The sequence below is a fragment of the Ambystoma mexicanum genome, chromosome 10 (genome assembly GCF_040938575.1).
Source record: "Ambystoma mexicanum isolate Mex_15411 chromosome 10, UKY_AmexF1_1, whole genome shotgun sequence".
NCBI classification, from domain to species: domain Eukaryota; kingdom Metazoa; phylum Chordata; class Amphibia; order Caudata; family Ambystomatidae; genus Ambystoma; species Ambystoma mexicanum.
The window spans coordinates 674,756,843-674,770,303 of NC_090932.1; the positions used below are offsets into that span (position 1 = coordinate 674,756,843).

A 13,461-nucleotide genomic window follows, 5' to 3' on the forward strand; every position below is an offset into this window, starting at 1 on the left:
CTGATAGCACAACTCCACCTGAAGCAGGCTGAAGGAAGGCACTGCTGCATTATCTGTTCAAGAACACACTGTAGGCAAATGTCATGATGCCTACCTCCAAGGAGCCAGGTCCGACCCAGCGACCCCAGAGGCAGGCATCATTTCCCCCAGGGGAGTGCCAGCGGGCCCAAGCTGGGGCCCTTTGGACGCAGTCCTGGCGCCTTAGGCGCCAGGCTCATGTTGGACCTCTGTCCTGGTGCCTTAGGCGCCAGGCTCATAAAGCTAGACATGTGTTCAAGTGTTTTAATGTGCACTTACCTGATGCAGACCATGCTGCCACATCCAGGCCCTCTTGAGGCCTGAATGGAACTACTTTACCTGTGGGACTACTTCCCACCCGGGTGTGGTCGGGGAAGGATACATACCTGATCAGAGGAAGGATACACACTTGGGACTTCTTCCAAAGCTATTTAAACCACACCCGATCAGCAACTCACGCTTCGCGTTGTTCTGCTCCTCGCAGCTGCACGCTCACCGTGTCAGCTCCTGCATCTGGATTTCAGCCACGCCGGTCAGCATCCTGTGTCACCTGCAAAGGGAGACAAGAGACCTTACCAGCTAAATCTGCACCACGGAGACATCACCAACGATCCTGAAAGGGAAGAAATTATTTTTAAAAGCATTTCGTTACGATCGCTGCAGCGCTGCATTTCACTCACCTTTCCTGGGTTCATCCATCTTCAGCAGCGATCATCCGGATACACAGCCACTTCCCAGAGCCTAGAGAAAAAGACAAGAATAAGAGGTGAGAGAAGGAAGGGAATAAGACTTACCTGTTGGGTCATTCCCATTTCATTTCGGGTCTTGCCGCTTCCAGGCATTTTCCGGACCCCGGCCCCTATGGGGAAAAAAGACAAAGATATTGAATGAGCGTATGCAAAGACAGTTCCCGAGCGCTCATCCAGAACTAACCTTCCATTTACTGGAACTGGAACTGCACGTTTCACTTCGGTTCGGTGCCATATCTCCGGCATTCCGAACCCCGGCCCCTAAGGGGAAAAAAGACATAAGCATTAGCGCTTGCTGCAAAAAGACAATGAACATTATTATTAAGCTTGGACTTTTGAACTTGCAACAGAACTTTTACAGAGCCTTACCTGAATAGTCAAGCTTACCTGAACTCCCATCAATCCTCAATCCAGTGAAGTAACTGGGTTTCAACGCGCCCCTGCATCAGAAGCGGGATGGAGAGCTCATCCTTCCTGACCCTAAGGTGAGACTTCACAGGGAATCGTGGAAGGGTATCGTGGAGGGTTGGAAGAGAGTGGGAGGCTTGAGCATAACTCATTCAGTAGGTAATACTCCCTTTTCACGCACAGGGGAATATTCCTGCGAGCCGGAGAAGCCAGAGTAGAGGGCCCTTCCTGTCCATCTTCAGAGTCCTGCGCTTCACCATTGAAGAAGCATCAGCACTCGAAGCTAGACCTGCGCCTCCGTGGGAATCAGGTGAGCGTTACAGCGAAGCACTGCTGCAATCTCTGGATAACAGCTATCTCTGCACCGGGGGGGAAGCATGAAGTTGATGCTCTCTGCCCCATTCCAATGGGCACAGTTGAGTTACAAGTCTTCAAGACACCTCTGTACACAAAAGGCCCTTCCGCTTGCCCTGCATGGGCGCATACGAAGAGGAGCCAGCACCAGATGAGCAGAGGGCAGATAACAGAGCCGGTGGCCTATTGTTACAGAAGAACATGAAACCTGAAGACCTACAAACAAAAACCTCTTGGACTCGAAGGTACCCTAGGCTTAGCAGACTTGAATCAAGTGAGCATCACCTCCTCCTCTTGGAAATCGGACCTGTAAGATCTGCTACCAAACAGCTACTCTCCACGTTCTCCACGTTTGCTTCAAGTCACATATTCTCCAGCACAGTATCATATCCAGTTGCTCTAACACCCACCCACTTCTGTGTAAGGTTTCCTTTGCACCACTTTGAAAGCTTGCGGTTTCTCAGCCACAAGGTACACATCTTTTTTGTTCCGCTAATGTTCAACTCTCAAATACTTTTTTTCCATATAGAATAAACCTGGTCTGGGAAATCCTTAGACCCTAGTTAGTCAACCTAGGTGTCCAGAGGCCACAGTTCAACCTGGACCTCTCTGGTGATCCTAGCTGGTAGGGCCACACAAACATTGCAAAAAGCAGTTGAAAAAGGGATGAAGAATGCTGCGTTACACTTACTGTTTTCTACGATCAACTCTTAAGCGGTTAGGCTTGACTACTTTGCCACATTTACCAAAAGAAAAGTCAGCTCTACCTCAGGGAAACCCTAATGTCTAACTTGAGGCGTCTTATACCACGTGGAAACTCCACTACATCCTTCCAGATTCTGAGCTCTTTCTGGTTCTTCATAAAAAACATCAAATTAAGCTACAAAATGCTTTCTTTTCTCTCTTTCGTGCACTGTATGGCATGTCTCTGCAGTGCAAAAATGCAACAACATTGCAGTGATCAGAAAGGTAGAAAAGCTAAAATCCTGTTTCCGTCTTACTGCCATATTTTGAAATGGACTATACAGAGAACTCAGACAACTGGGAAAAAGCAAGCTTCTGTACAAAGAAAATGTTGTGTAAGAAACAGTAAGGTGGTATTTTTCTAGGGAAAATCAAAGAATTTTTTAATAAGAAACTCAAATATTAAGAATACTCAAAGGCTGAGGGGAAAATAAAAACAGCTCATTTCTGCTGCGGCAGTGCATGATGGGGCAGGGCTGGCTGAAAACCTGAAGGGGCATTACGCACCACAGTGACATGTGCAAATGTGTTTCAATTGGACAATTCATGTTAAAAATACAAAATATTCTTTAAAAAAAAAGAAAATAAAGTTGCACCAGTATGTGCTTTGAGATGCAGCTGGACAAGCAGGACTATGCCAGAAGTTGTCAATTATGATAAAAATGCCATGATGGAGAAATACTGACTTGAGAAATTTGTTTTGAACAATAAACAATTCCTAGATCAGAGGCCTGCAACCTGCGGCTCAGCCCGATGTTTTGGACAACTGCTCCCATGATCGCTCACCTTTGATGTTGCTGGGTAGGGCTGATGGAAGTTGTAGTACAAATCATCTGGAGAGCCAAAGGTTGCAGACCCCTACCCTAGATGGTCCCTTTAGTTTCCTGCTAATCCACAGGCTGGATGTGCATACACTGAAGATATTTAACAACATAGTCAATTATCCACAATGAGGTATTGTGGCCAGCCTTCTGCATACAGTGAGCATATTTAAAGTTTCAATCAAAGGAGATAGCTTACAGTGATCTGAAACCTATGGCTCTCCAGATGTTTTAAACTATGACTCCCATGATTCCTCACCATTGACTATGCTGGCTAGGGCTTATGTTGATTGTAGTACAAAGCCTATGGGGAGCCAAAGGTTGCAGACCCTTGCAAGCTAGTTCTATAACCACCTGCATTCAATGCAGATGAACAAATGACCAATAATGCACTATATGAGCAGAAAAAACTCAACTTACCATTCAAATTTTTTAATGCTCTTTCTGCATCTTTTCGGTTGATAAATGCAACAAAGCCACAGTTCCTGTCCCTGGATCTTTCTTCATCTGTTCTTGGCCACATAATCTTGACACTAGCCAATGGCCCAAACCTTCCAAATTCTTGACATAGCATCTCCTCATTCATCTAGAAGAATCAAACGGTTTTGAGTACCTTTGAAACTCCTTTGAAACTTACTTTAAAGGCATGCTTCTCCCAGACGAAACCGTGCATGTGCTGTTAAACATTTCTATAAAGTTACTTTGAGGATTTGAGAGTTCAATATCTGCATACTATTTGTGTTTTGGTCCAATGCAAGGTAGAGCCTATGCCCCCTCCCTGCATTATGGCTCCTAACAACACCATCCTGTCCCCTGTAACCTCCCCTAGACCCAACTGTACCTTCAGTTTCATCCAAAAGCGCTGGGGGGTATGGGACAGGGTCTGGGATGATCACCCAAAAATAGAAAAATTAATCAACATTCTCAATGAACCAAGCAGTTAAACAAAAAAGTGTCCAGTCCTAGTGATGTAAAATGCTGGACATTCACAAAAACAAAGAGGTGATGGCTGGAAGGTTTAGATATACGCTTTGGATACATCTCCTCAGTGTAGGATAGTGTGCTAAAGAATCTGGGTAAGGCCCTTGTAATCAAGACTAATGTCTGGCACAGGGACTCCCAGGACCCCCCCCCCCCCGTTTGCATATTTTAAGTAACTTTGGGTCTCACACTAAGTTACTGGGGGAACCAGACGTGGACCCCTTGCTCACTATTATTAGAGGCACAGCTCCACCCTACTGATGAGGTCCAACCAGACCGAAACATGTGCCTGGGGTTGCTGTTTGGTAATCTTGCTCAGAGGGGAATTGCCTAGCATTTCGGTGCTGGACTGCCCCAGGGCAGGACAAAGACCGATATGCTTTGGACTTTTCTCCTCTGTGAAAGATAGTGAGCTAATGAATCGGGGTAAGGCCTTTGTAACCAGGACTAATGTCTGGCAGAGGGGCTCCCAGGACCCCCCCTTGTTTTTTGGACCTTCACATTTGCCAACACTTTTCAGATCCAATGTCCATATTCAAGGCTTGTTTTGCTGCTTTTTCTAAATTCATTCAATTTATTCTGTAAACTTCTCTGATTGAGTTCCCATCATGCAGGTAAAAACACACATCTGGATGCCATGTTGCACAAGTGCACTCTAGATAAATGATACTGAGTACACGCTCAGATGGATCCAAGTTGACCCAAAGAGTTAAACGGATCGTTGGGCAACAGACAGAGGAAAACCTCTGCCCATTGTAAGAAACTAAAGTGTATCTCACCCGCTAGTCCTCGGCTACTTGTCATCCAGGTGGCCAAGACACGGCCATTGCTTTTGGATCCAGTTCCTGGGGGTGGGCCAGTGCGGGAGGATCACCCGGGTGAGGGGTCTTCGAGGAGTGGGGGTAAGATAGCCGATGGTGAGACGCAGTATTTCCCCCTTCTTTGTTCATCGTCCCCATACTATTTATTAGGATTTTCCGAAGTTCCAGCTCCCCCTGTACCCCTTTTTTACACAAACACTGGGCCCAGGAAGAGGGGAACAGAGTAACCAGGCAAACCCTCTCACATAGTTCTGGACATGTCCTGTTAATCAGGTCAGGCAAAGTCAGACACTTTACCCTAAGTGCATACACCTAATATCAATTAGCTCTCCTCACAAGAATAAAAGGCAACATCTAAAGACGCACTCTGAGCAAGGCGGAACATGAGAACGAGCAGAACTTCTGGGAGGAAGGCACATCTACTGGAGCAGAGCAATAGACCAAGGGACGAGAGCAGCAGGCCAAAAACCCAAAGGTTTTCCTCCTGGAGGTCGTTGCCTCCAATAGGTCGTGAGAGACGCGTAGAGAACGCCAGATCCCACCAGTGAATATTGCATTGTGTTTCAAGGACACCAGCGACCCTGCCAGGTGAACGGCAGAGTTGGGGAGGCGAAGTCAAGCCTGTGGTACTAACCTTGACTCGAAAATCAGAAAACACAAAACAAAAGCGCACACAGCCAGTGATTTGGCAAGCGACCCGAGAGACCGGTGTGTGTTAAAGTGAATGAAGTAGCAGCATCATATCAAAAGTGAAGGCTGCACGCGTGTGGATGAGACGCGAAAAAAGGCAGACCTGTGAATAAACTTTAAAGTGAAATACAGCTGGAAGTTCACCAATACTAAGTAATGGAGTGGTCCGGTGAAAGGAAGTAGCCCATTCAAAAGTCTCTGTGAAATGTGCATTGTTTGAAGTTAAAGGGCAAACAAACAACAAGAGTGAAAGTAAATAGTGAACATTCAGTCAAAGTGGTCCAGCGGTGGTCTGTAAAGAAAGCTATGCACAGTGAAAGACTTTGACATACAACAGTGGTGCGAAACCAATTGAAGGAAACCCAAAGTACATTAAGCTTGGGGAAGGGAGCCCCCTTGCAACTTTGTGTGAACTTTATCGTGAGAGGTCTGCACGGCAGAGGGGGACCTTTGAGAACATTTTGGTTGAAACATTATTTTGAAAGTCAGAGAAAGAAACTTTGAACGTGGAAGGGCAGACGGGCCTCAATCCACGGTTTTGAACTGTGTATTGTGTTGGAATCTGAGTCATCCTGCCTGCAAGGACTGCCTTACCTCATGAGGCTTAACGTGTTGAGGAGAGCTGGTTCAGCCACATCATTTGATGACTGACCTTTCCTTTTGCATACATTTTCCCCTTTTTAAACTTTTTATACAAGAGATAGGGCAGGCATTATGTTTTTGTTAGTTTAGGTCATTTTGATTTAACAAACTCCACTAGGACTGTTTTGTTTATTGTTTGATGGTCGAAACAACTCCCATCTTAGTTAAAGGGCTGAACAGGAGTTTCTCCAACTGCAACATTTTCAATAAAGGTGTTACAAATTGTATCCATTGTGCCAGTGTAAATAGTTGTGATACCATGCCTTCCCAACATATGGTGACAGCAGTGGGATTGGATTCAATTGCTAAAAATTGAGAACCCATGCTGGTAATTGTCATCCCACCAGAAGGAGAGAAAAGGATTATTGAAGTCCTTGATTCTGATTGAAAATCCACTATTAAGGAGATCTTATTCTCCCAACTTCAAATACCAGTTAACCAACAAGATTTGTTTTTCAAAACCCAGGTAGACACCCTCCCGATAATCCATTATCAAATACACCAGTGGTACTGAATAGTCTTAAAAGTCAGACCCTCCCATATAGTTATTAGAGCTAGCACCTTAAACCCACCTTTTCCCGAACCTATTGTTTTTGGTATCAAACCACCTTCATCAAAGTCAGGTTTGGAAGGGTCAGACGACTTCGAAACCTTCTCTGAGGAGGTTGAGACCTTTCCATTTCTGAGTTTGAAAGCCCAACAGAGGGAACACTTACCCTTTCTGAAAATATGACTGATATTGAAGCAGTCATAGCTCTACTGGCGGCCCATCAAATTCAGGCCGAGGTTCGCCTTCAGGAAAATTTGACGAGATTAGTTGAAATACAAGCAAGACCCCCATTACCTCAAGTGATACTACAACCCTACCAAGAAGGTGAAGACTTAGGGAATTTGCTTTAGAATTTCAAACGATTGGCTGAACAACTGGGATGGGGAGAAAACCTATTTTTTTTTACTTGGTACCCCTGCTAAAAGGCGAGTTACAAACCAACTATCAGTTGCTAATCTAACCTTGGGAGCTACCTTCATATCCATCAAGAAAGTACCCCTTAAAAGAGTAGATCAGACCAGTAATTTCTATTGACAAAAACTGAGGTCCATCAGATTAAACCCTGGTGAGACCCCTCTAGAAGTAGGAGAATTAAAACACTGTTGCCCTATGGGTCGGAAGAAGAGTTAGTAGAAATTATCATCTTGGAACAGTTTATCAACTCATTATCTCCTTTTCTACAGAATGCTGTATTACAGTGAAATCGACACACTCTTAACCTGGCTATTGAAACTGCCCAAAACCATTCAGATGCAGTAAAACCTTTCCATTCCTTCCGGAAAAGTGAAGATAGAAAGGATCAAAAACCACGGTATTGCTCTAAAAACCTGACGTTAGAACGAGAAGGACTCTCTAAAACCCGAGAGGGGACCCGGAGGGAAAAGGTAGAAACAAAAAAACTGGCACTAAGATTAAAGAAGAATTGAGGAGAGAGGAACCCAGATGGAGTAAGCCAACGCCACCCATCTGTTTCTCATGTAGAGAAACAGATCATTTAGCTTGGTATTGTCCCAAAAATCTAAAGGAGGTGCCAATGAAAATAGGTTGCTTAAGAGGACAGGAATGGGAAGAACAAGAGGAGGATCTAGAAACCTTTGGCATATGTTTATGTCGATCCTCGGTGGATTTTACATATGAAAAAGCTCTGGTGAATGGGAGGATAGTTAAAGCCTTAGTTGATTCTGGCAGTAAACAAACAGCCATAAGAGCCGATTTGGTCTCTTCAGCAGATCTAGAACATGCAACCATGGTGAGAGTCCCCTTTGTACACTGAGATAACGAAATCTATCCCTTAGTATGGCGTACATTAACATCAGGGGAAAGTCCCAGCTAATATCATCAGCCATTATCCCTGGACTTCCGGAAGAGGTTATTATAGGAAGATACTTTCCAGAACTCCCCACCCTTCTTCAAGAGCCTCCTTCCTCATCCACAGAATGTACGCCACCAGATCAATGGCAGTCTGATTTCTATTCCCAGACTTCCCCCGGTTTGGCAATGGGCGGAAACAGAGACTCATTGAGACATTAGAAATGTCAAATCTCCTGAATCCCAGTTCATGGGCTACTCACAGGGACCTAAGGTAAACATCCAGACCCTACCAGCACCGCCAGAGAGAAATTATGTGCATATGCGAGAGTCCCAGGATAGAGTTTCCACTTGACCTCTCCAAAGTCCTTACACTAGAGAACTTCAGAGAGGAACAAACCTATCCACCTTGCATAGGGGAAGGGTATGTGAGAAACCAAAGGGTATCTCACCCGCTAGTCCTCAAGCTCTTGTCATCCAGAAGGCCAGGACACGGCCATCGCTTTTGGATCCAGCTCCTGACGGAGGACCAGTGCGGGAGGATCCCCTGGGTGAGGGGTCTTCGGGGTGTCGGGGTGAGATAGCCGATGGTGAGACGCGGTATTCCCCACTTGTTTGTTAATCTACCCCATTGTATTTTTTAGGATTTTCTGAAGTCCCAACTCCTTCCCCCCTTTTTACACAAACACTGTGCCAAGGAAGAGGGTGACTGAGAAACTCTCTCACGTCATACTGGACATGTCCTGTTAATCGGGTCAGGCAAAGTCAGGCACTTTACCCTAAGTGCATACAACTAATACCAATTAGCTCTCCTCACAAGAATAAAAGGCAACACCTAAAGACACACCCTGAGCAAGGCGGAACATGAGAAAGAGCAGAACTTCCGGGACAAAGGCACACCTACTGGAGCAGAGTAACAGACCAAGGGACGAGAGCCGAAGGCCGAAAACCCCAATGCTTCCCTACTGGAGGTTGTTGCCTCCGACAGGTCACAAAAGATGTGTGTAGAAAGACAGATACCACACACGAAGATTGCATTGTGTTTCAAGGACGCCAGCTACCCTTCCAGGTGAACGGCAGAGTTGGGGAGGCGAGGTCAAGCCTGTGGTACTAACCTTGACTAGAAAATCGGAAAACGCAAAACAAGAAGCACACACAGCCAGTAAGTGTTGGCAAGCGACCTGAGCGACCGGTGTGTTTAAAAATGAATGAAGTAGCAACATCATATCACAAGTGAAGGCTGCACGTGTGTGGATGAGACGCAAAGAAAGGCCGACCGCTGAATGAACTTTAAAGTGAAATATAGCTGTAAAATCAGCGATAATAAGTAACAGAGTGGTCCGGTAAAAGGAAGTATCCCATTCGAAAGTCTCTGTGAAAGGTGCATTATTTGAAGCTAAAGGGAGAACAAACCGTAAGAGTGAAAGTAAATAGTCAACATTGAGTCGAAGTGGTCCTGCGGTGGTCTGTAAAGAAAGCCACGCACATTCGAAAGATTTTGACATCCGAAAGTGGTGCAAACCCAATTGAGGGAGACCCGAAGTACATTAAGCTTGGGGAGGGGAGCCCCCTTGCAACATTGTGTGAATTTTATCGTGAGAGGTCTGCAGATTCATGAGAGGTCTGAACATTTTGGTTGAAACATTATTTTGAAAGTCAGAGAAAGGAACTTTAAACGTGGAAGGCCAGGTGGGCCTCGTTCCATGGTTTTGAACTCCCTACTGTGTCGGAAGCGGAGCCAGAGTGCGTCATTGTGCGTACAAGGGTCGCCTTACCTCGTGAGGCCCACTGCGGAGAGGAGAGCTGGTTCAGCCACATTATCATTTGAACACAGACTATTCCTTTTGCATACATTTTCTCCTTTTTACACTTTCTGTACAAGAGGTAGGGCAGGCATTAGGTTTTTGTTAGTATAGGCCATTTTGACTTGACAGACTCCACTAGGACTGTTTTGTTTATCGTTTGATGGTCGACACTACTCCCATCTTAGATATGGGTCAGAATATGAGTTTCTCCAACCCCAACATTTTCAATAAAGGTTTATACATTGTATCCATTGTGTCAGTGTCAATAGTTGTGATACCATGATTTCCTACTCCATGTTACAACCTATTCCCGCATGTAGACGCTTATTTCCACATTCATGGCCTGGGCCTACTGCCCTGGCTAGAGAGCAGCGTTGGGCCCCAAATTTCAATATGGCTGCTATTACTAAGATGGCGTTTCACTCCGAATGCACCCTATACCCACACATGCACTAACTCGCCCATGGTGCAGCTTCTAGCAACACCCCCCGCCTCCATAGCTTCCTCAAAAATGTACAACCTGCCTCAATGCCTCTGCCTCACCCTGAACCTCTTGGGAACCTGGGATGATGACTCCCACTTACCAACATTCCCCCCTTTTGTTTTATCCCACATCAACAAACTCACGGGTAAGCCTCTCTTTCTCCACTTTCTCTATTTTCTCCCTCTCCAATCTCTCTCTCAGCCTCCAAATATGGCGCTGACCCCTCCTTTGATACCCAAGCTCTGTACACAGACTGTAAAACAATCCCCTGCTTATGCATGTTGATTGGGGTACCTGTTATATATATATATATATATATATATATATATATATATACCCCCTCCGGCTTCTGCTAAGTCTACCCAGTGCTCTACGTAGTTCTCAGGGTCTGGTGGGGGAATTGTGGTAGTGCATCGGGGTGGAGGCATTGCTCTAACCTAACCATGCAGGGTTTGTCAGGTCATCTGTTTGGATGGCACTGTCTTTTGTACCATGAGGTGCACCATGTACCGTAATTGAAACCATCTTCAGTGTGCTGGTAGGCATTGCTTTGGTGCAGCATCGAAGTCTTATCTGGCATGTGTAGAAGATTACGAACACAAAACACCATTATTGAAATCAGAATCTTCACGATCACCCCCATCCACGATGGAACCCAGGAAAAAAAGATTGAACCCGTCACTTTTCTGGATTCCTGCTTCTGTTTGCATATGGGTGCCGAGAGTGTGCAGGGCCCCTATTATTTGCATTAGGGCCCGTTGTCTGCGCCATTTGGAGTTATGTAGGTACAGTATGAATCGTACATTTTGCAGCACACACCTCTATCCATCACCGTTGTAAGGTAAGCACATAGCGATTCTGCAGGTTCATCAACCCGATTGCCCATATCAGCCTTGATGGTGTTGAGGCCCGGCTCATTGTCATTCACCAATTGTATCACTTTCCAGCAGACAATTTGGAGCCATTTGGCATTTGCAGCCGCTTGCATTCCAGGCACTAGCAAAGAATGTCTCCTCCTTGCTGTACAGTCTATATTGATCAGGTACTTCTTTCAGCAACTCTGAGAAGTCCTGAGACAGATCATTTGATCTCCACTTTCTGCTGTACTCTGGCAGGGTGCGGAATATGGGTGGTGGTGGTAGAACCAATGCATGGGCATCGGTAATTCATACAGTTGTTGGGGTGATGAAGCCTTGGGATCCCACTATTAGGTGTCCTTAAGGGACCACAAGGAGAGCTGAGTGCAACGTGGCCAGCAGGCACGGGCCCTCCGTAGTGGCGGGAGATGCAGAAACACTTGCTGACCACAGACCCAGTAGTTATCCATCACGGCAGCTGTACGTTTTTTGAGATCTGGAATGTATAATATCTTGTTGCACTTGCACCCACCAAGACACTTCCTTCGTGATAGAAACATAGTTCATATTCTTCCTGCTTTTGCACCTTCACCGTTTTTTCCATTGGCTCAGTCCATCTGAGTTTCGCTGCATGCTCATTCCAGTGCCCTCGGCACACATTGTTCACTCTTTCAATAACTTCCTCACCGAACCCCCACAAGACCTCCTGCCATCTAGCTCATTGTGGTGTCCTACCACCTGTTCGCCACAAACTTCACCCCTTCTATCTTCATGTATGGCCTTTGTAAGCACTGTATGCTCCTGGGGTTCTGGGCACAATGCAGTTTGTCTGGGTCCATCATCTCGAGACGTATGTTCCATGCTTAAAAAGTGCTCTGCAGCCTGCATAACGGCAGTTGGCCCAAAAATGTAGCATCCAAAAGCAAAATTTCAGGCGGCATTAGCAAGTTTGGGAGTATCAAGGAACAAGCTCATGTCCCCACCAAGCTCATGTCTGCATGCAAACTATTGATTCATTCGGGGTGGTGCACATCTTCTATTATGTCCAGACTGAGCCCTCTGTACTCATCATACTTGGCTCTTCTCGCCTGTCTTTTAAAACTTTTTGATGCATTCACATTTGAACCAAACTAACATTTGCAATAATGTTGGAAACACATTAGGAAACATAGGATAGGTAAATTAGCAAGTGTCCCCACATGTTGCTGGGTGGCAGGTATATGTTGTGGGGATTTATTAGTAATATTTTCCTTCCTGTTTCTGCCGCCTTTTATATGTCCACCCCATATAAAATGACATCCTAAATATATACTTAATCCAAACATAGAAAGAGCAAATAATCCTGCTACAAAGTGCATAACACAGGTATATGTGAAAGAAAACACATATGAGAGAATATTCACGGAGACAAGAACAGGACCGCTTATCAACTGAGAGGTTAGAGCCGTGTGCCTCCATTGTGAGAAAAGAAAAATAGAAGGAGACAGGGAAAGAGAAAAAAGAGAGAGAGCACTTTTGTGCAAATAATGCATAGCAGCATTTGTATAGTGAGGAGGTAGATCAGTTACAGGGAAATATTAAAAATGGAAACACAAAACAATATTCTGTTGTACATTATAGGTATGCATAAGTGTTTCTCCAGAAATATTAATCAGCTCAACGGGCAGTGCGTGTTACAGTTCTTACATCTTCAACATTTACTCAACTTGAGCGGGGTGTGCAGCATAGGGTGCTCTTCGGACATCAGAAAGATGTATCCAATACCGCAGCTCCCGAACCTTTACCGTAAGGCAAGTGGCATAGACGACCTCAATGGGGCCGTTGTATCTAGGCTCACTACACCAGCAGACAACATTTTTAATATAAACGAGATCTCCTGGATAGAGATGGAGGGGAGGTGATGTCTGTGGATCAGGTGCAGCACTGGTAGATTCTTCCGGCCATGGTGGCGCCATCTTTTGAGAGACACATTTTATTGCTTTTGTTAAGGCAAAACAGTAACTTTTTAAATTCATCTCCTATGATGGACGCAGCCCTGTGAGCATCCGATGCTGTCCTGATGGGAGAAACAGGCATGTGCATTTGCCACCCTGTCACCACTTCATATGTTGACAAATGGTCATCCTTAAAGGGCTGTGTGCACATGCTAAACAATGTGAGGGGCAAGCAGTGCAACCAGTTCTTTTTCAACGTGGTGCAAAGCTTTGACAATTTGCTTTTCAAAAGGCG

The 13,461-nt window shown here is 45.4% G+C and overlaps 1 protein-coding gene across 5 annotated transcripts in view; it reads right to left on the minus strand.

The window, feature by feature from the left end:
* Positions 1–13,461, minus strand: part of U2SURP (U2 snRNP associated SURP domain containing) — a 1,877,492-nt gene that overhangs the window by 1,261,738 nt on the left and 602,293 nt on the right. For all 5 annotated transcript variants that reach the window (XM_069618259.1, XM_069618256.1, XM_069618257.1 and 2 more), the window contains one exon: positions 3,515–3,680. In XM_069618259.1, coding sequence (XP_069474360.1) covers positions 3,515–3,680 — 166 coding nt within the window. The remainder of the gene's footprint in view (positions 1–3,514; positions 3,681–13,461) is intronic.